We start from the raw sequence: 21,257 nt of genomic DNA on the forward strand, positions 1-21,257 counted from the left end.
ACCCCTCCACCCCCGGCCGCGTGGACACCGAGGGTGACCTAGAGAGAAGCACTCGCCCCTCTCCGCGGGGGTCGCCCTGCCCGGGGCCGGCCGATCCACCCTGAGGCCCCATCTCAGAGTCACGCGCGGCCCGATGTCCTGCCCCTCTGGTCACACAGCGCCTGGCCCCCGCCGATAGGTGCGGCCCGATTTGTTGGGATCTGTCCCGCAGCTCTCGCCCCAGGCCTGGAACGTCCCGGGATCCACAACCTTCAGCGACTTCGCAGTCCAAGGGAAGGTGCAATTTCCCGAACGGCTGGCCACGCCCTGCGCCCCCTTTGGTTTCAAAGTTCCCTGGGCCCCAAATCCGGCCTCCGGCCCTGCGGGAAGAACCCAGGCGCTCTCGGACCCTCTGAACCCCGCGTGTTTAGCCAGGAGATCAGAAGCCCCTGAAGCCACCCCCAGGTGGGCGCACAGGCCAGACGGGCGAAGGTTCCTCGAGGGAGCCGTTTGCCGCTGGAGGAGTTTCACAACTAGTGGTGTCTGAGACTGCCGAACGTGGAGGGTCCTGAGGGTCCCCGTCGGTTATAGCAGCAGTCACTGTCCCCATTACACAGGCGAAGACCGCAGGTTCTGCGGCAGAGTCGGGATCCGAACCTAGGTCTAAGGCTACCGGGCCCAGTCCGGAGCGAGCGGCGCCCTGCATAGTGCACTCCGGGAGGCTTCCGGGCCCGTGCAGGCAGTAATCAAGTCTTGAGCTAGCAGCCCGAACGAGCCCCGCCACTCGCGAACAGCGAGCAGCGCACCGCACCGCATTCCCTCTCCTGCCCGGGCCGAGCGGGCGGGCGCACCAAGCACACTCTTTGTCTGAGGCGCCTCTGCGTCCCCCCCCACTCCACTGCCCGCTACGTCCGCCCCGCCCCTGCCGCCCGGGCACGCCCAGCCAATGGGGCGCGGCGGTTGCGCGCAAGGACCTGGGTGTTGTCTGTGCCTCGCTCGCCCATTGGCTTCGCTCTGAGCCCCCGCCAGAGCTGACGGTCGGGCCAGAGGGGCGGGGCGCTCGGCCCGAGGTGAGGGACCGCGGGCGGCCAGCAGGCTCACGGCCGGGAGGACTAGCGAGCCAGCTAGCGAGCGACGAGTGCGGGACGAGGAGTCGTGTGCGGAGCTGCGGTCTCCCTAACCCAGCCCGCCCCGGGCTCTGCGCCAGAAGGCGGCGGTCAGGCCGAGCCCCAGCACTGCAAGCCCGGGGCTTCCTGACGTTGCCCACCCCGGCCAGGGGCCAGAGGAGGAGAAGGACGACGAGGGAGGGCGGCCTCACTGGGGATCCGGCAATGGCGCTCGACTTCCTGGCTGGATGTGCTGGGGGTAAGGAGGAAGACGGGCTCTGTCTGAGCTGTAGATCTCAGGGGGCCGGAGCGAGCCGTCTGGGGTGGTAGGCCAGCCCAGCTCACCTGCAAGCTCTCGGCCCAGCGGCTCACCCTCTGGCTGAGGTCTGTAAAATGGAGATAACAATACTCTTGTCTCTTCCGGTTCTGGTGGGCGTAAATTGACTTCAGACCCGGGGGGAGCCTAGCACACTGTCCACCGGGGTAGGTGTCTTTTTAGCCCTTTGGGACACGTGCAGCCGGGAGGTTTGGTGCCCGGGTTCAGCGCTGTAGCTTTCGAAGTCAGAGACTGCCTGAAGGATGCCTCGCTGTCTCCTGCGCTCTCCTCGCCCGAGGCCAGCGGACGCCCAGAGGAGGGCTCATCTCCTCCCCTTCCCCATCTCCAACCTCAGCCCACGGGGAGCAGGGTCCTTTCCCCTGGCCATGAAATTTGTAGCTGTCTCCACCCGGTCCTCTGCAGCCATCTGGGCGGGGTTGGGGCAATCTGGCGAATCCTCAGCAGGCTGCTTGGTGGGCGCTGTTTGGCGAGATTGCGGCGCCTACTCACGCTTTGGCGTGCGCCTCCTCCCCACCGTTCTGTGAGTGGCTGGCATCCCCACGGGAGTTAGGAGCGAGCTGATGTAGGGGCACCTTCACCGAGGCCAGGCCTCGGCTCTGGAGGGCCTGAGTGGGTGTGCAGGCCAGGCTCTGTCTGTGACCCTATCGTGAGCGCTGGGCCCCGCACTTCCCTGTTTGGCATTTAGTTTCTTTTCTTTTGCTTTGAGGGTTGATTTATTCAACAGGTATTGATAGAGATACTAGGTAAGTCTTCAGAATTGGGGGATGAGTTGACGTGGCGGGCCCTGCCTGCGGGCGGAGAGGGCTGGCTGGTTATCCTAGGGTCCTGTCCAGCCCAGCTCTAACGTCGGCGGCTTCTCCTCCTCGACCATCTGTCCTTCTTCTCCACTGTTCATCTGTTCGGGTTTAGCTGTGAGAAAGCCTCAGCTACGGGCCAGCGGTGAGAGCACTGGAAGAGAGTGACTAGCAGTGGCCTCAAGCATTTAAAACGGTGAAGTCGGAGCTTCCCTTCTCCGAGGCTGATTGAGAAGGGAATGTGTCCAGGGGAGTGATGTGATTTAAAAACGTCCCAGCCTGTTGCTCAATCGGGCCTCTGGAAGCTGCGGGAGGGGGAGAAAGCCCAGAGTTTGCTGCAGAGCAGTGGGGGATTTCTCTAACGCTGGGTGCCGGAGGAGGCTGGAGGGGGCGTGGCCTCTGCAGATTTCGCTCTCGCGGTCCTCACCCCTGTAGTTCCTCCTCTCTGCTAGACGGGCAGGCACTTCGGGTCCCCAGACCCTCTTCCCAGGCCCAGCTAGTGGGTGTGGGAGGCCGTCCGCGGGGCAATGCCCCCTTCCAACCTCCTGGGGAATGTGGATTTTTTCTTCCCAGGAGTTAGTGCCAGTGTTCCAAGGACACTGGGGCTTGGGGGAGGAATACTCCCAGCGCCAGGCTGGCTTAGAGACTCTACCTGGTCGGTTCCCAGACACGTGGGCTGTCTTTCCTCTGAATTCTGACTCACCAGGACACCCCTGCCTGAAAAGCCTTTCTGCTTATCCTCGTGGGCCCACCTGGGGAAGGTCGAGTTTATGCCCCTACCTGGGGACCTGGCCTGGGGCCAGCACCCTACTGAGCTGGCTGGTATGCAGTGCTTAGGCATGAACTACCCCCCAGGCCTTGTGCCTCCGGGCTCTGTAAGGGTAGGCCTGAATAAAGATAGAAGCACCTGGAACTCACTCCAGGTCTCATCTGACCAAGGAGAGACTGAGAGCTAGACCTAGGCCTGGGGTGGTAGAGGAATTTCGGTGAGGAGCTACAGTACTCTTCTCTATCTCCCAGGCTCCAGGATGCTGGAGAGAGTGATCTGATTGTGTCCCAAGCTCCAGGCCCCTAGCATGGTCTGGTCAGTGTGGACAGCCCATCAAGAGATCCTCTTAATCCCTAGGACTGGCAGCCATAGGCTCCTGCCTGGTTTCTTCTTGTTTGGGCCCCTCTCAGCCTGGAGGCTTAGGGTGTGTTGATGGCAGTGCTTCTAGATGGGTCTTGATTCAGATTCCTGAGAAGGAGATGGACCATCGCCCAGACTGGTCTAGTGTGGGTCAGGGGTACAACCTTCTCTTGGGAGGTGGGGCAGGCATTTTGATTGCCGACATCCCTGAGGCCCTGCAATATGGAAGGGTTGGAATGCTTCCCCCAACTCATGGACCCAGCTGTGGGCATAGACAGGAAGAGGCACAGAGAGAAGTTTAACTGGGGCCAGTCCCTGTGTGGGGAGGACGGAGCTGCCATTTTGTTGCCTCTTTCTACCACCTGTGTTGCCAGGTACCAAGGACAGTGGTTCCCTTCCAACCTGAAGGATCATAGGGTGGGAGTTGTCCCTGAGAGTCCAGCTTATGTAGGGCAGTAGCTTGTGAGTTGGGAGATAGGGGCTGATTCTGTCTGTGTCAGTTAGGCCTCAGTGTCCTCTCAGGGAGATGTGAGGCAGGGCTTCCTGGCTCTCAAGGTGACTGGGGTTAAGGAAGGCTTTGCGGGCCTGGAGGTTCCATGCAGGCAGGCCCTGCAGCCTGCTCAGATCAACCTGCATCAACCTGCATCAACCACAGGAAGGGATCCCCACAGCTACACCTGGCTTCAGGGCACATGGGGTCCAAGAAGGGGGTGCCCAGCTGAAGGGAGAAAGAAGGCCAGGCAGCACACCCTGGGCAAGGTTTCCAAAACCCAAGAAATCCACATATAGTCTAAGAAAAGATGTTCTAGAATTAGGATTTTCTTTCTTCCTTCCTTCCTTTCTTTTTTTTTAAAACAGAATCTTCCTTTGTCACCCTCAGTAGAATGCTCTGAAGTCATAGCTCACAGCAACCTCAAACTCCTGAGTAGCTGGGACTACAGGCACCTGCCCAGCTATTTTTAGAGATGGTGTCTTGCTCTTCCTGCCTAGTCCTGAACCCGTGAGCTCAGGCAATCCACCTGCCTTGGCCTCCCAGAGTGTTAGGATTATAGGTGTGAGCCACCGTGCCCAGCTAGAAGTAGGATTTTTAGAAAATTCAAAACAGGCTCGGCACCTGTGGCACAGTGGTTATGGTGCTAACCACATGCACCGAGGCTGGTGGGTTTGAACCTGGCCCCAGCCAGCTAAACAACAGTGACAATTGCAACAAAAAAATAGCCGGGAATTGTGGTCAGCTCCTGTAGTCCTAACTACTTGGGAGGCTGAGGCAAGAGAATCATTTAAGCCCAAGAGTTTTTTTTTTTTTGTAGAGACAGAGTCTCACTTTATGGCCCTCGGTAGAGTGCCGTGGCCTCACACAGCTCACAGCAACCTCCAATTCCTGGGCCTAAGCGATTCTCTTGCCTCAGCCTCCCAAGTAGCTGGGACTACAGGCGCCCGCCACAACGCCCGGCTATTTTTTGGTTGCAGTTTGGCCGGGGCCGGGTTTGAACCTGCCACCCTCGGTATATGGGGCCGGCGCCTTACTGACTGAGCCACAGGCGCCGCCCAAGCCCAAGAGTTTGAGTTTGAGCTGTGACACCATGGCACTCTACCGAGGGCAACATAGTGAGACTCTGTCTAAAAAAAAAAAGAAAGAAAAAGAAAATTCAAAACATAAAGTAAAAAAAGAAGATGCCTGTCAAAGGGAAGAAACAGAATGTGTCCCAGAGACCAAAAAACAGATGGAAGTCATGAAGAGAAAGATAGGCTAGTGGATGTCTTCTCATTCACCTGTGAATGTTAGGAGTTCTGGAAGGAGGAGGGGAAGCAGGTCTGAAGACCATGAATATGATGAATATATATATATATATATATTTTTTTTTTTTGTAGAGACAGAGTCTCACTTTACCGCCCTTGGTAGAATGCCATGACATCACACCGCTCACAGCAATCTCCAGCTCTTGGGCTTACGCGATTCTCTTGCCTCAGCCTCCCCAGCAGCTGGGACTACAGGCACCCGCCACAATGCCCTGCTCTGAATGTGATGACTATTTAACAGTGGAATTTTTCTCTGATCAACACAGGACATGAGTCTGCAGAGTGAAGCGTTTAGTAGAGTTCCAGGCAGGGTTACTTTAAAGAAAAAGACACACCCTTGGCACCTCCTAGTGACATTCCTGAAATCCAGATAAAATCCCAGAAGCTGGCTTGAGCCTATAGCTCAGTGGTTAGGGCGCCAGCCACATACACTGGGGCTGGCAGGTTGGAACCCGGCCTGGGCCTGCTAAACAGCAATGACAACTACAACAAAAAAATAGCCAGGTGTTGTGGCAGGCACCTGTAGTCCGAGCTACTTGGGAGGCTGAGGCAAGAGAATTGCTTAAGCCCAAGTGTTTGAGGTTGCTGTGAGCTGTGATGCCAAGGCATTCAACAGAGGACGACATAGTGAGATTCTGTCTCAAAAAAAAAAAAAAAAAAGAAAACTCAGAAGCTTCCTAACAGAAATAAATAAGTTATTGACAAGGGAGAAAAAAAATTGGCAGCAGATTTCTCAACTGTGGCACTGGAAGCCAGAAGACTCTGGGGACAGTAGACCTTTCCTGGCCTGGCTCAGGGAGCCTCACCAAAGCATTAATGTTGTTTCCTTACAATATTAAGAAATGTATTTTGGCCGGGCATGGTGGCTCACAAGCACCATGTAATCCAAGCACTTGGGAGGCAGAGATGGGTGGATTGCCTGAACTCACAGGTTTGAGACCAGCCTGAGCCAGAGCGAGATCTCGTCTCTAAAAACAGCTGGGCGTCTCTAAAAATAGACAGGTGGGCGCCTATAGTACCAGCTACTCCTGAGGCTCACTCAAGAGAATTGCTTAAGCCTAGGAGTTTGAGGTTGCTGTGCGCTGTGACACCATGGCACTCTACCAAGGGTGACAAAGTGAGACAGAGACAAAAAAAAAAAAAGAAAAGAAGTATTTTGCAGATAAGCAAGAATTCAGAGGCTGTTTTCCCAGATGTTATATCTAAGGGAAATAAGAAAGCTCCAACTAAATAAATGATCAGAGTAGTGACCCCAAAATGAGAGCAGAGGAAATAACTGTCAACTCTGAATCTCATAAAGTGTTAGAAACAAGAAGTAACTCTTTGGTGAACACAAATTTAACAATCAGAGAAGGGGACAAAAATAATTTGCCCAAACTATCAAAAATGTGAGTTTAAACAGTAATATAAATCATTCACATAAAATAAAGATGGCATAATGTCAGACCCCTCAGTTATTTTAGCAAAATCTGAGACTGCCTCAGACTGGGTTAGAAAACAAAACCTTGGCGGACTGTGGTGGCTTACTCCTGTAATCCTAGTACTCTGGGGGGCCAAGGTGATTGGGTTGCTTGAGCTCAGGAGTTCGAGACAAGTCTGAGCAAGAGTGAGACCCCATCTCTACTAAAAATAGGGAAATTTAGCCAGGCATTATGGCAGGCAGTTGAAGCTACTTTGGAGACTGAGGCAGGAGGATCATTTGAACCCAGGAGTTTGATATTGCTGTGAACTAGGCTAATGCCATGGCACCGTAGGTTGGGTGACAGAGGAGACTGTGTCTTAAAAAATAAACAAATAAAGAGCAAAAGAAAACAAAATCTTAAAAATGTTCAAAATTAAGAGTTGTACAAAACTATATGGTGGGCTCAGCGCCTGTGGCTCAAGCAGCTAAGGTGCCAGCCATATACACCTGAGCTGACGGGTTCAAATCCAGCCCTGGCCCGCCAAAGAACAATGACGGCTGCAACCAAAAGAAATAGCCGGGTGTTGGGCGGCGCCTGTGGCTCAGTGAGTAGGGCGCCGGCCCCATATGCCGAGGGTGGCGGGTTCAAACCCAGCCCCGGCCAAACTGCAACAAAAAATAGCCGGGCGTTGTGGCGGGCGCCTGTAGTCCCAGCTGCTTGGGAGGCTGAGGCAAGAGAATCGCGTAAGCCCAAGAGTTAGAGGTTGCTGTGAGCCGTGTGACGCCACGGCACTCTACCCGAGGGCAGTACAGTGAGACTCTGTCTCTACAAAAAAAAAAAAAAATAGCCGGGTGTTGTGGCCAGCGCCTGTAGTCCCAGCTACTTGGGAGATAGAGGCAGGAGAATCGCTTGAGCCCAGGAGTTGGAGGTTGCTGTGAGCTGTGATGTCACGGCACTCTACCCAGGGTGACAGCTTGAGGCTCGGTCTCAAAAAAACACCAACTATATGGTGGAAAATAAGAAGAGGAAAAAAAAAAAAAAGATGAGCCAGGCATGGTGGTTCACACCTATAATCCCAGCCCTCTGGAAGACTGAGGCAGGTGGATTGGCTAAGCTTACAAGTTTGAGACCAGCCCACGCCAGAGTGAGACCTCGTTTCTAAAAATAGCTGGGCATTGCAGTGTGCACCTATAGTCCCAGCTACTTGGGAGGCTGAGGCAAGAGGATCCTCTGAGTCCAAGTATTAGAGGTTGCTATGAGCCCTGATGTCACAGCACTCTACCGAGGGCAACAAAGTGAGACCATGTCTCCAAAAAAAAAAAAAAAATGAAGAATAAAACTATACCAGGCACATATAACTAGAAATAAAGCAGGGATCAGCAAAGTTAACATCAAAGTGGATTTTATTTATTTATTTTTTTTTTTTGGTTGCAGTTTGACCTGGGGCCGGGTTTGAACCCGCCACCTTTGGTATATGGGGCCGGCACCTTACCGACTGAGCCACAGGCGCCGCCCTCAAAGTGGATTTTAGGTCTAATGCATTAAACAGGATGAATAGGACATTACATAAGGATTAAAAGTATAATTTGTAAAGAAGATGCATAGTAACTCCCATACACTAACATGATACTTGAGTCTAGCAGGGGAGAAGGGAGATGAGTGGTTGAGGAGGAAGGTGCCAAGGCCAGAAGGTCTAGGTTTGAATCCCTGCTCCACCTATTTCCTAGCTGTGTGACATGAGCATATTACTTCTGTGTGCCTTGCTTTGCTTATCTGTAAAATGGGTAAATAGTCCTTTACCAGGTTCATAAGTGGAAGAGTTAGCACGTATATTAAACTAAGAACAGTAACCAGCAGGTTGTAATGTTACTGTTTGTTACTCAACAAATGTATGCTGTTTTAATTATACAGAAACAGCACTAGCAATTAGAGGAGAACTCTAAAAGATGTACTTGTGAAACTCTAGGGAGGGAAGCCTGGGAGTCAGTGTCAGTTATTTGACCTCACTGAATCTCAGTTTCTCCTTCCATGAAATAGATAATAAGCCTGCCTTACTCAGGGTGGTGCTGGTGAGATTCCATAATGTTTATACCCTACACAGCAAGCATGACTCTGAGAAGTGTTTGTGAGCCATTTTTTGGAGGGTGGGTAACCTCTGTCCTTTGCTGGGGGCTGGATTTAGGGCAAGGCCTGCATGAGTGTGAAGTCACAAGATGTCTCCCTGGCTCCTATATGGGGAGGTGGTGGTGAGGGAAAAGGGAGCAGAGTGGAGGTGTCAGCTTATACATCAGTACCTGGCCATTATCCCATTTAATCTCCCATGGCTGGCTAGGGCGCCAGCCACATACACCGGAGCTGATGGGTTCGAATCCAGCCTGGGCCTGCCAGACAACAAGGACAACTACAACCAAAAAATAGCTGGGTGGTGTGGTGGGTGCCTGCAATCTCAGCTACTTGGGAGGCTGAAGCAGGAGAATTGCTTAAGCCCAAGAGTTGGAGGTTGCTGTGAGCTATGATGCCACAGCACTCTACCAAGGGTCACATGGTGAGACTCTCTCAAAAAAAAAAAAAAAAAAACTCCATGTCTCCGCTGGAGGAGGAAGCAGAGTTTATTGGGGGCTGACCTGGCTGGTAAGTGGCAGAGGGAAAATTCAAGTTTGGGTGAGGGTATGACCTCTAAAGTCCAATATTTCTGGAGCCTCCTGCCTGTACTAGAAGGTGTTTGAAGCAACTCGACATCCCAGGAATAGTGTGTACAACCTCCTAGGGGATAACTTGTGGTCAGAAATTGGCAGCAGCTGAGGGATAGGACACCAGGTTTGAGTAGGACAGTTGCTGCCTTGACCTTGGGATGTCGCTGTCTCTCCTACACATCACTGGATGTGAGGATTATAGGAGCTCCTGGGATGTGCCTGGTGCCCAGCAGGTGCTTGCCCATCCTACCCCAGCACCCTACACCGCAGGTTTCTGAGGCATAGGGTTACATATTCCCCTTTCCTCTTCCAGGTGTGGCAGGAGTGCTTGTGGGACACCCGTTTGACACTGTCAAGGTGAGTCTGTCATCCCTGTTTTCTTCTCAACCCTTGAGAGAGACCCATAGGATTAGAGGTGGCTAGAGGCCCCTTTCAAGATACAACGTCAGGAAGACATTCAAAGTCTTGCCTTGGGTTTCAGAATAAAGGTAGAAGGAGAGTTCTAGCAGCTCAAGCAGACAGCTGCTTTTTCACAGGACCAAGCTGAACCTTCCTCCTGTATGTGTCCTGATATCTCCCAGCTAGGGGTGAATCATGTTTGGTTCATGGCCAACTCTATGCTTGGAACTGCTGGCTGAGACCAGGGAGTTTAGGGCACATTTTCTCCCACGCAGAGCAAGGACACCCACACTGTTCTGATGCAGAACTTCCCCAGATGGCTTCTTAGACAAAAGAAGAATTCAGAGAAAAAATACAGAAAAACAGAAAAATCAAAACTTGTCAGTATTTCCCATTAACATGATCTTCAGAGAGGGGTGATTATCACTGTTAAGAAACTGAGTAGTTGTTTCCCAAGTGCCGATGTGCACCTGTGAGGTGCCCATGGCCAGAGTCTTTTTTTTTTTTTTTCTGTAGAGACTGTTTATCGCCCTCGGTAGAATGCCATGGCGATTCTTAGGTGATTCTCTTGCCTCAGCCTCTTGAGGAGCTGGGACTACAGGCGCCCGCCACAACGCCTGGCTATTTTTTTTTTTTTTATTGCAGTTTGGCCGAGGCTGGGGCCAGGTTTGAACCCGCCACCCTCGGTATATGGGGCCGGCACCCTACCTACTGAGCCTCAGTTGCCGCCCATGGCCAGAGTCTTAAGGAAGGGCCCTGGAGGGTAGGCCACACCCTGGGACCTCAGGCCCTGGGCCAGGGGCTCAGTCAGCCGTGGTAAGTTAGAATTCCAGGTCTCAGATGCCACAGAATTCAAACCAAGGAAATCCATGTCCTCTGGTTGGAAATTCCCAAATAAGTTTTTGGTTGGGATTTTATGTTATTAAACTAGCCAAATCAGGACCCTTCCTTACTGTTTCCCCAGGACCCAGAGCAGGCAAGAGGCCAGACTTGTACTTGCTATAAACACTGAACTTGGCACTTTTTCCTAGTGGAGGGAGGACAAAGCCAAAGGCAAGACACATTGCCCTGAGCTGGATCTGAAGTAGACTTTCTGTCTCTTTTTTCAGTGAGCGCAGGTGTTTGTTGGCAGAGAAAACTTGTTATTTGGGGGCTGGCAGGTCTAGGCCCCTCTGCCAACTGGTTTGACAGATGACCTTGGGCTAGTCACTGTACACTGTTCCTCTGGGCTCACATGTTCTCATCTGCAAAATGAGGGATTGGGAGAGGTTTTCATGACTCCTGATGGTGCTTAGTGTGCAACAGTATAATTTGTGTTGAGTGAAATGCTAGTTCTACATGCAGATTTGGGGAGGAGGCTGAAGGGCCAGGCTTTCTTGGCAGGCAGTGGCCCCTGAGTTCCCTATGCAGGCCTGCCTAGAGTGAGGCCCTGGCAGAGCCTGTCCACGTGGCCTGTCCTCCATGCCCACTTTCTGTCCAGACAGGTCGCCCCTTACACTGGAGTAGCCCAGGACAGCCTGGCAGTCTCCATGTTACACTGTGTTTTTATCTGTGGTCACGTGCTGTGAATGCTTCTCGCAGCTGTCTCCAGCCAAGAAGTACTCAGATTCCCTTCCTCTGCCTGGCTTCTTGGAGAATTATGAACTGGCCAGCCCTAGCCAGACTTTCTGTGGGCTCCCTGTTGGACCCTCACACAGTCCCAGTCAGGTGGGGAGCACTTTTTCCCTTTTGTCCTGGTGCCTCCATGTCCATGTGAACTGCTGAGCACTTGCCTAGAACCTTTATAGATATTCAGGTGCAGGAACCTCGCCTCACCTCACTGGCTTTTGTCTCCCAGTCCCTACTTTGCTGGCATCTGGGGGGAGTGGTCTTTGATGAAACTTTTTTTTTTTTTTTTTTGGTTTTTTTTCCTGGCCGGGGCTAGGTTTAGAACCCGCCACCTCTGGCATATGGGACTGGCGCCCTACTCCTTGAGCCACAGGTGCTGCCCAGGGGGAGTGGTCTTTGAGAAGATCAATTTGAGACTTTTTTTTTTTTTCCTTTGGCCACTCTGGCCCACCAGCATCACATCTGGGCAAGTCAAGCTGTTTGTTACAAAAGGGGAGAAAACCTACCCCTGGTAATCAACTCTTTGCCCCTCCAGTTCCAGGTGCTGCTTGTCATGAGTGCTTTCCCTTCCCACTGCCTTCCCATGCAGCAGTGTTACCAATGGCCTTGTAGCTCTTACTGTTTTCCATTACGGAAATTAAACATTCTTATTAAAAGAAAATTGGGAAATGTAGAGAGGAGAAAAAGCCAATTCTTTCCTTCTAAATAAATCAGTATTTACAGTTTGCACATTGCCCTCAGAATCCTCCCTTTCCTTACCTAGCTACCCCCCAGGCCATGTGATTTTTTTTTTTTTTTTTTTTTTGGAGACACATACTCTGTTGCCCAGCTACAGTGCTGCAGCAGGGTCAGCCTACCTCACAGCAACAAGGCCCTGGGTTCAAACGATCCTACTGCCTCAGCCTCCTGATAAACTGGGTCTAAGCACCTGCCACCATACCTGGCTCGTTTTTCTACATTTAGTAGAGATGAGGTCTCACTCTTGCTCAGACTGGTGTCGAACTCCTGAGCTCAAGCAATCCACCTGCCTCGGCCTCCCAAAGTGCTAGGATTACAGGCATGAGCCACCACGCCCAGCCTGCCCTGTGATTTTTTTTTTTTTTTTTGAGACAGAGTCTCACTATGTTGCCCTTGATAGACAGCTGACAGCAACCTCAAACTCTTGGGTTTAAGCGATTCTCTTGCCTTAGCCTCCTAAGTAGCTGGGACTATAGGCACCCGCCACAATGCCTGGCTGTTGTTTTGTTGTTGTTGTTGTAGTTGTCATTGTTGTTTTAACAGGTTTGGGTTTGAGCAGGTCCAAACCTGCCAGCCCCAGTGTATGTGGCTAGTGCCCTAACCACTGAGCTACAGGCACCAAGCCTGCCCTGTAATATTTTTAAAATATGTTTTAATCATCAGGTATATCCACATTTTTCTTTTTTTTTTTTTTTTTTTTTTTTTTTATTGTTGGGGATTCATTGAGGGTACAATAAGCCAGTTACACTGATTACAATTGTTAGGTAAAGTCCCTCTTGCAATCATGTCTTGCCCCCATAAAGTGTGACACACACTAAGGCCCCACCCCCCTCCCTCCATTCTTTTTTTTTTTTTTAGGGACAGAGTCTCACTTTACCACCCATGGTAGAGTACCATGGCGTCACAGCTCACAGCAACCTCCAGTTCTTGAGCTTAGGTGATTCTCTTGCCTCAGCCTCCCCAGCAGCTGGGACTACAGGCGCCCGCCACAATGCTCAGCTATATTTTGTTGCAATTTGGCTGGGGCTGGGTTTGAACCCACCACCCTCGGTACACGGGGCCGGCGCCCTCCTCACTGAGCCACAGGTGCTACTCTCCACATTTTTTTACCCTCCTCTCTATTACAAAAATAATTTAGGTTGTAAACAAATTTTTAGCCGGGGCGGTGCCTGAGGCTCAGTTGGTAAGGCACCGGCCCCATATACCGAGTTTAAACCCGTCCCCAGCCAAACTGCAACAAAAAAATAGCTGGGTGTTGTGGCAGGCTCCTGTAGTCCCACCTACTCGGGAGGCTGAGGCAAGAGAATTGCTTAAGCCCAGGAGTTGGAAGTTGCTGTGAGCTGTGTGAGGCCATGGCACTCTATTGAGGGCCATAAAGTGAGACTCAAAAAAAAAAAAAAAAAAAGTGAGACTCTGTCTCTACAAAAAAAAAATTTTTTTTAGCCATAACAGAGATGTATAAAGTCAAAGGAAACTATCCAGCTTTTCATAGGTCCTTCCCCCAACCCTTGTAAATGACTTCTGCTGATAAAAATGTGCACAGACAGGGCGGCGCCTGTGGCTCAGTGGGTAGGGCGCCGGCCCCATTTACCGAGGGTGGCGGGTTCAAACCCGGTCCCGGCTGAACTGCAACCAAAAAATAGCCGGGCGTTGTGGTGGGTGCCTGTAGTCCCAGCTACTCGGGAGGCTGAGGCAAGAGAATCGCTTAAGCCCAGGAGTTGGAGGTTGCTGTGAGCTGTGTGACGCCACGGCACTCTACCGAGGGCTATAAAGTGAGACTCTGTCTCTACAAAAAAAAAAGAAAAAAATGTGCACAGATTACCTATGTATATTTTTTGCTATTGGCAAAAGTGAGATTGATTTTCTTTGTTTTGTTGTTTGCTTATTTTGAGACAGAGTCTCACCCTGTCACCCAGGCCAGAGTGCAGTGAGAGGAGTCATCATAGCTCACTGCAGCCTCAAACTCCTGGGCCGAAGTGACCCTCCCACCTCAGCCACCCAAGTGACTTCAGGCATGTGCTACCATGCCTGATTCTGCTATAGTAGTTTTTTTTTTTTTTTTGGCCGGGGCTGGGTTTGAACCCGCCACCTCTGGCATTTGGGACCGGCGCCCTACTCCTTGAGCCACAGGCACCGCCCTCTGCTATAGTTGTTTTTATTTTATTTTTTAGAGACAGAGTCTCACTTTGTCGCCCTCAGTAGAGTGCTGTGGTGTCACAGCTCACAGCAACCTCCAGCTCTTGGGCTTATGTGATTCTCTTGCCTCGGCCTCCAGTGCAGCTGGGACTACAGGTGCCCACCACAATGCCTGGATATTTTTTGTTGCAGTTTGGCCAGGGCGGAGTTCGAACTTGCCACCCTTGGTATGTGGGTCTGGTGCCCTACTCACTGAGCCACAGGCGCCGTCCCTGTAGTTGTTTCTTTCTTTCTTTTTTTTTTTTTTGTAGAGACAGAGTCTTACTTTATCGCCCTTGCTAGAGTGCTGTGGCGTCACACAGCTCACAGCAACCTCCAACTCCTGGGCTTAGGCAATTCTCTTGCCTCAGCCTCCCGAGTAGCTGGGACTACAGGTGTAGTTGTTTTTAAATTGGTTTTTAGTTGACATTTAACACATGTAGAAAAGTGCAGACAGATATCCTTGGTGTAAAGTCTGTAAATCATCAGAAACACCCTTGGGAGCCGCCACCCAAGAGAAGCAGCACAAGGCCAGCCCCCTAGAAGTCCCCCATTCTCTTAGCAACTCTTGCCTCCCCTCTCTCAGGGCTTTTACTGTCCAACAGCCTGAACTTCTAACACCAGGGGCCCCTTTTGCCTGGCTTAAACTTAATTGACCCTGGAATACATCAGGGGGCCACCTGAGTCTATGTCAGTCTGTGCTGTCCTGCTTAACTGGACACAACAGTCAGGGACAAGTTGCTTTCATTTGGAAGGGTAAGCTTTCATCTTGACCAACCAAGAAGTGGTGGCCAGCCATCCCAGGGCAGGGGAGGGGCAGGGTTGGGGGGCTGGCCTCAGGGGCTCCGTGCCTGGATGTAATGTTGAAATTTTGTGTTGCTTTAACCGCCTTTACTTTCTGAGCTAGGGGCTGTCTCCATCAGTAGCAAAAGTGTAACTTTGTTGTAGATGAGCGTAAGCCTCACCCTGGAGAGCGCTAGTAAGTACAGACCAGGTGAACCTCTTCTCCGTCCCTCCTTGCTGAACCAGACCCTGGGCCTGGACCCTACCTCACTACACACCTGCCCCTGACCCCAGTGTTCCCTCTGTGACTGGCAGGGGACAGGGAGGGTATGAGATGAGTGTGGGCCCAGCATAGGTCTCAGGGTGGGGGCTTGAGGGGATTGGTCAAGAAAAATCAGAGCCCTCTGGATCAGGGGTCTTCATGTGGGAGTATCCCAGCCCTGTGGTGAGCTGGGAGCCTCTTGGGCTTGTGTGCAGATGACCACTTCCCCAGGGGTGGGTCTATTTCCATCAATCCTCAATGAAGATCCTGTCACCCCTAAAATATTAAGAACCTCAGCTCTAGATACCACAAAACCTGGGCCATTGGGCCACAGTTGACCCCCAGACCTGGTCCCCCGAAGGTCAGAAACAAAGTGGGGAGAGGCCTCTGCCCATTTTGGTGGGAGAAGCAGAGTTGCCTTGAGCCAGTGGGACCTGGGCATTCGATAATGTCTGTGACCTGCACAGACTTACAGACACTGCCCGAGTGGCATTGAAAATCTGAAAAGAAGGGACAGCTCTACCTCACATTAGTTCTACAAACACAGTGCTCTTAGTGCCAGTGTTGGGGACTGCAGGAGAAACAGAAATGTCCTGCCAGAGGCCCCAGAACATTGAAGGGAAAGTAAACCTCACATCACAAAAACTTAACCTAAGCCAGAGCTCATGATGTTAATATGTTATTAAAGTTCAGCAAGCAGTTTTGCTTTTCTCTGAAAATTCAGCCTACTCCCCAGCAAGAGAGGTTCTGTGGGTGAATCATTGCAGGGTGCACTGGTTGCCCACTGCAGTGGCTACCAGCTGCTGAAGTCCTCGGGAGCAGGGATGCTACTTTTTTTGGTAACAAAACATTTTTTAAGTTCATTCACCAATGGAAGATCCATCTTTTGGTGGAGAGAACTGGAAAAGGTTCCAGAATTCAGGCTGAGGTTGGCTACTCCCCTATGAGGCCTTTCCCCTTCTAGCATCCCCACTCCATCCTCAGGCTGACCAACCCAGCAGCTCAGGTCCCTGGAGAGGCCAGCCTTGCCTACACTGTAAAACACTTCTGAGCCTCAGTCTTCCCATCTTAGAAATGGAGGCAATATACCCATTTGGCGGGCGATGCTGGTGCCCAGAGATAATGACTGTGGAGCCCTTCCTGCTCCCTTGCTGCTGGGCACAGAGGGCACTCATTTGTGGCCTTGGCTGTATCATAGTCTTCCCTGAGTCAGATCTGGGGAGCCAGCTCCTGAGGTGACCTGACCTAGTTTACTGCCACCCCGTTGACATGGATTCCAAGTTTAGGAAATGTCCTTCTCAGTCTGCTCTGTAGAGGCTGCCTATCAAGAGCAGAGATAAGCTCTCAGGCAACAAAGAGCCCTTTGATACATAAGAGGTTCTGGGCTACTGGGCTCTGAGGCAGCTGAGCCTGACCAGTGTCCTGGCCCCAGAGCCACTGACATGGTCCCCTAGGAGGCTGTCCCGCTGTTCTCTTGTCACTACTCTATTAAGTCATAGCCATTGTTTTTCCAAAAGGCTACTGGCAGAAACCAGGGAAGAGTTCGTGGACCCAGGGCTCATTGCTTTTAATACCTGTTGCCTCAGTGCCAGCCCCTAATGGGGACAGTTACATGGTGGATATTAGGTTAGGAGCTACTGTAGCTTCAGCTATGGTTTGAGACACTAGTTATTCAGCAGGATGACAAGTGTCACCTGTATGATGGATTGGTCTCAGGAGGTAGTTCATGCCTACTGTCAGTGCATGGTGCAGCCAAGAGGCTTAACCTTGACCTGTCTGAGACCTTGGGGACCCCCCCCCGCCTTGTCTCTAGCTGGCTGTCCTTGTAGCTGTCTGCCCCCATAAACCCTTCCCTGTGGACATAGTGACACCTGGCCATGCCCCATCCTGGAATTCCAAACCACAGAAAGCCTCAGGCATCCTGCCCTGGGCCTCCTCAAGAGACCCTCAGGGCAATTCTGAATGCCAGCCAGGGGAGCTGGGTGCCCTGGCTTGCCTACTTTTCATGGAGCACTCTCCTTCCAGGTGCGGCTTCAGGTCCAGAGTATGGACAAGCCTCAGTACCGAGGCACTCTGCACTGCTTCCAGTCCATCATCAAGCAGGAGAACGTGAGTGGCCTGGGTGCACTTGGTGTGGAGGGGTGGGGAACAGCCCACTCCAGGTCAGAGAGCTAGGAAAGAAGATACGAGGACGTGGGTCATAATAAAATTCTGCTTGGTCCTCATGAGCATCTGGTGACTGCTGCCACCTGCAATGAGGGCTTGGGAGGTGGGCTGGGCACCCTGGTAGCCCTGACACACCTCTATTCCCACAGGTGCTGGGCCTGTATAAAGGCCTGGGCTCGCCCCTCATGGGGCTCACCTTCATCAACGCGCTCGTGTTCGGTGTGCAGGGCAACACCCTGCGGGCCTTGGGCCACGATTCCCCATTGAACCAGTTCCTGGCAGGCGCGGCGGCGGGTGCCATCCAGTGCGTCATCTGCTGTCCGATGGAGTTGGCCAAGACGCGGCTGCAGCTGCAGGATGCAGGCCCAGCGCGCGCCTACCGGGGCTCCCTGGACTGCCTGGCGCAGACCTACCAGCGCGAGGGCCTGCGCGGAGTCAACCGGGGCATGGTGGCCACGCTACTGCGCGAGACGCCTAGCTTTGGCGTCTACTTCCTAGCCTATGACGTGCTGACGCGCTCGCTGGGCTGTGAGCCAGGTGACCGCCTGCTGGTCCCCAAGCTGCTGCTGGCAGGAGGCACGGCGGGCATCGCATCCTGGCTCTCTACTTACCCTGTGGATGTGGTCAAGTCGCGGCTCCAGGCTGACGGTCTACGGGGTGCCCCGTGCTACCGCGGCATTGTTGACTGCGTGCGCCAGAGCTACCAGGCAGAGGGCTGGCGCGTCTTTACGCGGGGGCTGGCGTCCACATTACTGCGTGCCTTCCCAGTCAACGCTGCCACCTTTGCCACCGTCACCGTGGTGCTCACATATGCGCGGGGCGAGGAGGCCCGGCCTGAGGGTGAGACTATGCCTGCCGCTGCGGCTGCCACTTCAGGGCGCACCCTGGCCCAGCCTTCTAGCCTGTGACCACCACCCTGCTTCCCCGGGGGCCACTTTTCAGAAACTCGTCATAGACTGATAGCTCAGCTCAGATGCTGTGGGCCTGGGTTGAATTTTGCTCATCAGCTGGGTGACCTTGACAACAAATTTTACTCCACTGGCCTCGGAGTATGAAATGGGACCCTGATGCCCCCATCATACAGTCAGGAAGGTCAGAGACTATGATTCTTGCACTGAGCCTAGCACCATGCATGGCTGAGTCAGCACTGTGCCTGGAAATGTTACTTGGGATACCTCTGCCAGCCCTGGCATCCCAGCCACCACCTTTGTGCGCCTGCCCTGCAAGCTGGCTCCCATAGGTCTCTGATGAGCCACCAGTAGCTGTTGAGGGGCCTGTGACTCTTGTACTTTCCACCTGGCTGAGCTCCAGGAAGACTTCTTGGCCACCTCCCTGATCTCTGTTAGGGACAGAGGGTAGCTTGGAGTGCCTCCTGGTGTGGCAGAACTGGTTGCTCAGCTGGTGCACCCCAGCTTCTCCACGTGCACTACTACACGTGGTATGGCCAACTGCTGGTCCTATTGGAGGGTAGACCAGGAAGCCATCTGGTCTGCTGGGGGCCCTGGGCTGGGAGGGGAGTGTGCACAGACCAGTGGAGGGAGGTCTCTGCAGTGAAATTGTGATACAGCTGTGGCAAGGGGACATCCTTTCACCTTCTGGCTTCTGGCTGTCCATCTGGAAAATGGTCAGGACATGGGCTGGCTGATGGCTGCCTGGGTCTCTAGCCCATCACTGCTAGTCACAGATCCCAAAGTGTGTGCAGAGGGTCCCACAGAGAGCAGCATGGGATAGCCCTTCCCTGGGCCTGTATAGCACAGGCCACAAGCCAAAGGTCAGTTCTCCCATTCCCCAGTAAATGGTATCTCCTGAGCAGTCTCTTCAGTGCCTGGGGTCCCTGTGTGGGTACAGAGGGCCTGATTGTGGGCACAGAGCTGACCATTTGGGGCAGAAGAGGGTTCCAGACTCTGCATCCCAGGGAAGTGGGACCATATCCCGGGAGGCAGGCTATGCCCAGTGTGGACAGGACTCAGCTCTGTGCAGCATGGTGTTATTGTACAGAAACCAAGGGAATAAAGTATTCTTTGTGTTTTTTTCTTAAGTGTTGAAGCTTCCTTTGTATGTGCTGTGGAGGAAGGAATTTCATTCCCCATCCTTACCCTGGAGTTGAAAAGGTCAACTGTATGATCTGTGTGCCTTTGGAAGCTGAAGGCAGCCCTGGCTATGAAACCCAGGGCAGGTTTTGCATGCATTTGAGTGTCTTGGTTTCCCCATCTACAAGGTGAGCTAAGGAAGGCCTGAGGATGAAGATGTCGAGCTCATTCACATGCTGGGTGTAGTCTCAGCCATTCAGAAAGTGCTGCCCATCTCAGCAATGGGAGACTAGTGGTGAGGGGGGCAGGATGGAGCAGGACCTGAAACTGCCTCCTGGAGGAGGGGTGGTCTGAGTGATAGCCACCCAGGCAGCCTGTACATGACTGGACCTAACCCAGCCTGAGCAGTCAGAGAGGGCTTCCTGGAGGTTTGGGGGGCCACACTGCCCATCCCACCAGCAATTTTGCTCTGCCTCCCCTCACTCCCATCCTGTGAGCTGATCATTAAACATCATCAACAATTCTGGGAGGTAGGGAGCAGAGGATTTTTTTTTTTTTTTTTGTAGAGACAGTCTCACTGTATTGCCTTGCTAGAGTGTTGTGGCATCACAGCTCACAGCAACCTCCAACTCCTGGGCTTAGGTGATTCTCTTGCCTCAGCCTGCCGAATAGCTGGGACTACAGGTGCCCACCACAACACTGGCTATTTTTTTTTTTTTTTTTTTTTTTTTCAGTATTTGGCCAGGGCTGAGTTTGAACCTGCCACCTCTGTCCAGTGCCCTACTCCTTTGAGCCACAGGCGCCGCCACCCAGCTATTTTTTTGTTGCAGTTTGGCCAGGGCCAAGTTTGAACCTGCTACCCTCGTATATGGGGCTGGCGCCCTATACACTGAGCCACAGGCGCCACCTGGAACAGAGGATTTTTAAAATACATTTATATTTCATTTTCTCCCTGATTGATGAATTTGGAATAATTAATATATGAAAGTGGTAAAAAAAAATATATAAATAGAACCTAGGCTGTGCAGTTAAGAGGAAAACCCTACCTGCTCCCAAGCCAGCTGATCCTCCAGAGTCCCAGACAAGCCCTGATACCTCCCAGGCAAGCCCTAGCATGTGGGGACATCAATGTCCCCACAAAACAGCCCAGGTACTGACTGTTCTCTTCTTCACTTGACAATTATCTTGGAGATTGTATTTGTTTTCTAGGATTGCTATAACAAAATACCACAAATTATGTGGCTAAAACAATAGAAATTTATTTTCTCCAAGTCTCGTAGGACCAAACCCAGGCATTCATTACTTCTGAGCGCTCTGAGGTGAGGGACAAACCATTTTTTGCATCTTCCTGCTCCTAGTGGCAGCTATCCCTTGGTTTATGGACAGATCACTCCAAACATTGCCTACTTCACCTGACCGCCCTGTAGTCCATGTCTCTATGTCCTCTCCCCTCCCTTTTTTTTTTTTTTTTTTTTGCAGTTTTTAGCCAGGGCTGGGTTTGAACCCACCTTCGGCATATGGGGCCGGTGCCCTACTCCTTTGAGCCACAGGCACCGCCCCTATGTCCTCCCTTTTTATGAGGACACCAGTCATATTGGGTTTAGGGCCCAACCTACTGTGCTGTGACCTCATCCTAACTAAAAACATCTACAAAGATCCAGTTTCCAAGTAAGGTCAAATTCACAGTTACTTGAGCTCAGGACTTCCACATATCTTTGGGGGGAACACAATTCAACCCACACAGGGATCTTTGTTTATTTGTTTTTTTTTTTGTAGAGACAGAGTTTCACTTGGAAGAGTGCTGTAGCGTCACAGCTCACAGCAACCTCCTACTCCTGGGCTTAGGCGATTCTCT

At 52.2% G+C, this 21,257-nt stretch overlaps 1 protein-coding gene and 1 long non-coding RNA gene across 9 annotated transcripts in view; one reads left to right on the forward strand and one right to left on the reverse strand.

Annotated features, from left to right (window-relative positions):
* The first annotated feature begins 1,040 nt into the window (after nucleotides 1–1,040).
* SLC25A29 (solute carrier family 25 member 29) lies at nucleotides 1,041–19,400 on the forward strand. 8 transcript variants are annotated; one of them, XM_053601679.1, is made up of 6 exons: nucleotides 1,041–1,344; nucleotides 9,555–9,598; nucleotides 10,286–10,456; nucleotides 15,065–15,140; nucleotides 17,232–17,315; nucleotides 17,522–19,400. In XM_053601679.1, exons 5-6 carry the CDS (start codon nucleotides 17,253–17,255, stop codon nucleotides 18,278–18,280), a joined length of 822 nt encoding a protein of 273 aa, XP_053457654.1. In that variant the 5' UTR covers nucleotides 1,041–1,344; nucleotides 9,555–9,598; nucleotides 10,286–10,456; nucleotides 15,065–15,140; nucleotides 17,232–17,252; the 3' UTR covers nucleotides 18,281–19,400. The 8 variants fall into 8 exon arrangements, with proteins under 8 accessions (XP_053457654.1, XP_053457653.1, XP_053457655.1 ...); XM_053601678.1 differs by having other exon boundaries at nucleotides 15,069–15,140; XM_053601680.1 differs by lacking the exon at nucleotides 15,065–15,140.
* The window catches only part of LOC128593584 (uncharacterized), a 66,443-nt gene continuing 56,704 nt past the window's right edge, over nucleotides 11,519–21,257 (reverse strand). Inside the window, exon 2 of the long non-coding RNA XR_008382382.1 lies at nucleotides 11,519–12,151. This is a non-coding gene — a long non-coding RNA (uncharacterized LOC128593584). The remainder of the gene's footprint in view (nucleotides 12,152–21,257) is intronic.

This window comes from Nycticebus coucang, chromosome 9 (genome assembly GCF_027406575.1).
Source record: "Nycticebus coucang isolate mNycCou1 chromosome 9, mNycCou1.pri, whole genome shotgun sequence".
Lineage (NCBI taxonomy): Eukaryota > Metazoa > Chordata > Mammalia > Primates > Lorisidae > Nycticebus > Nycticebus coucang.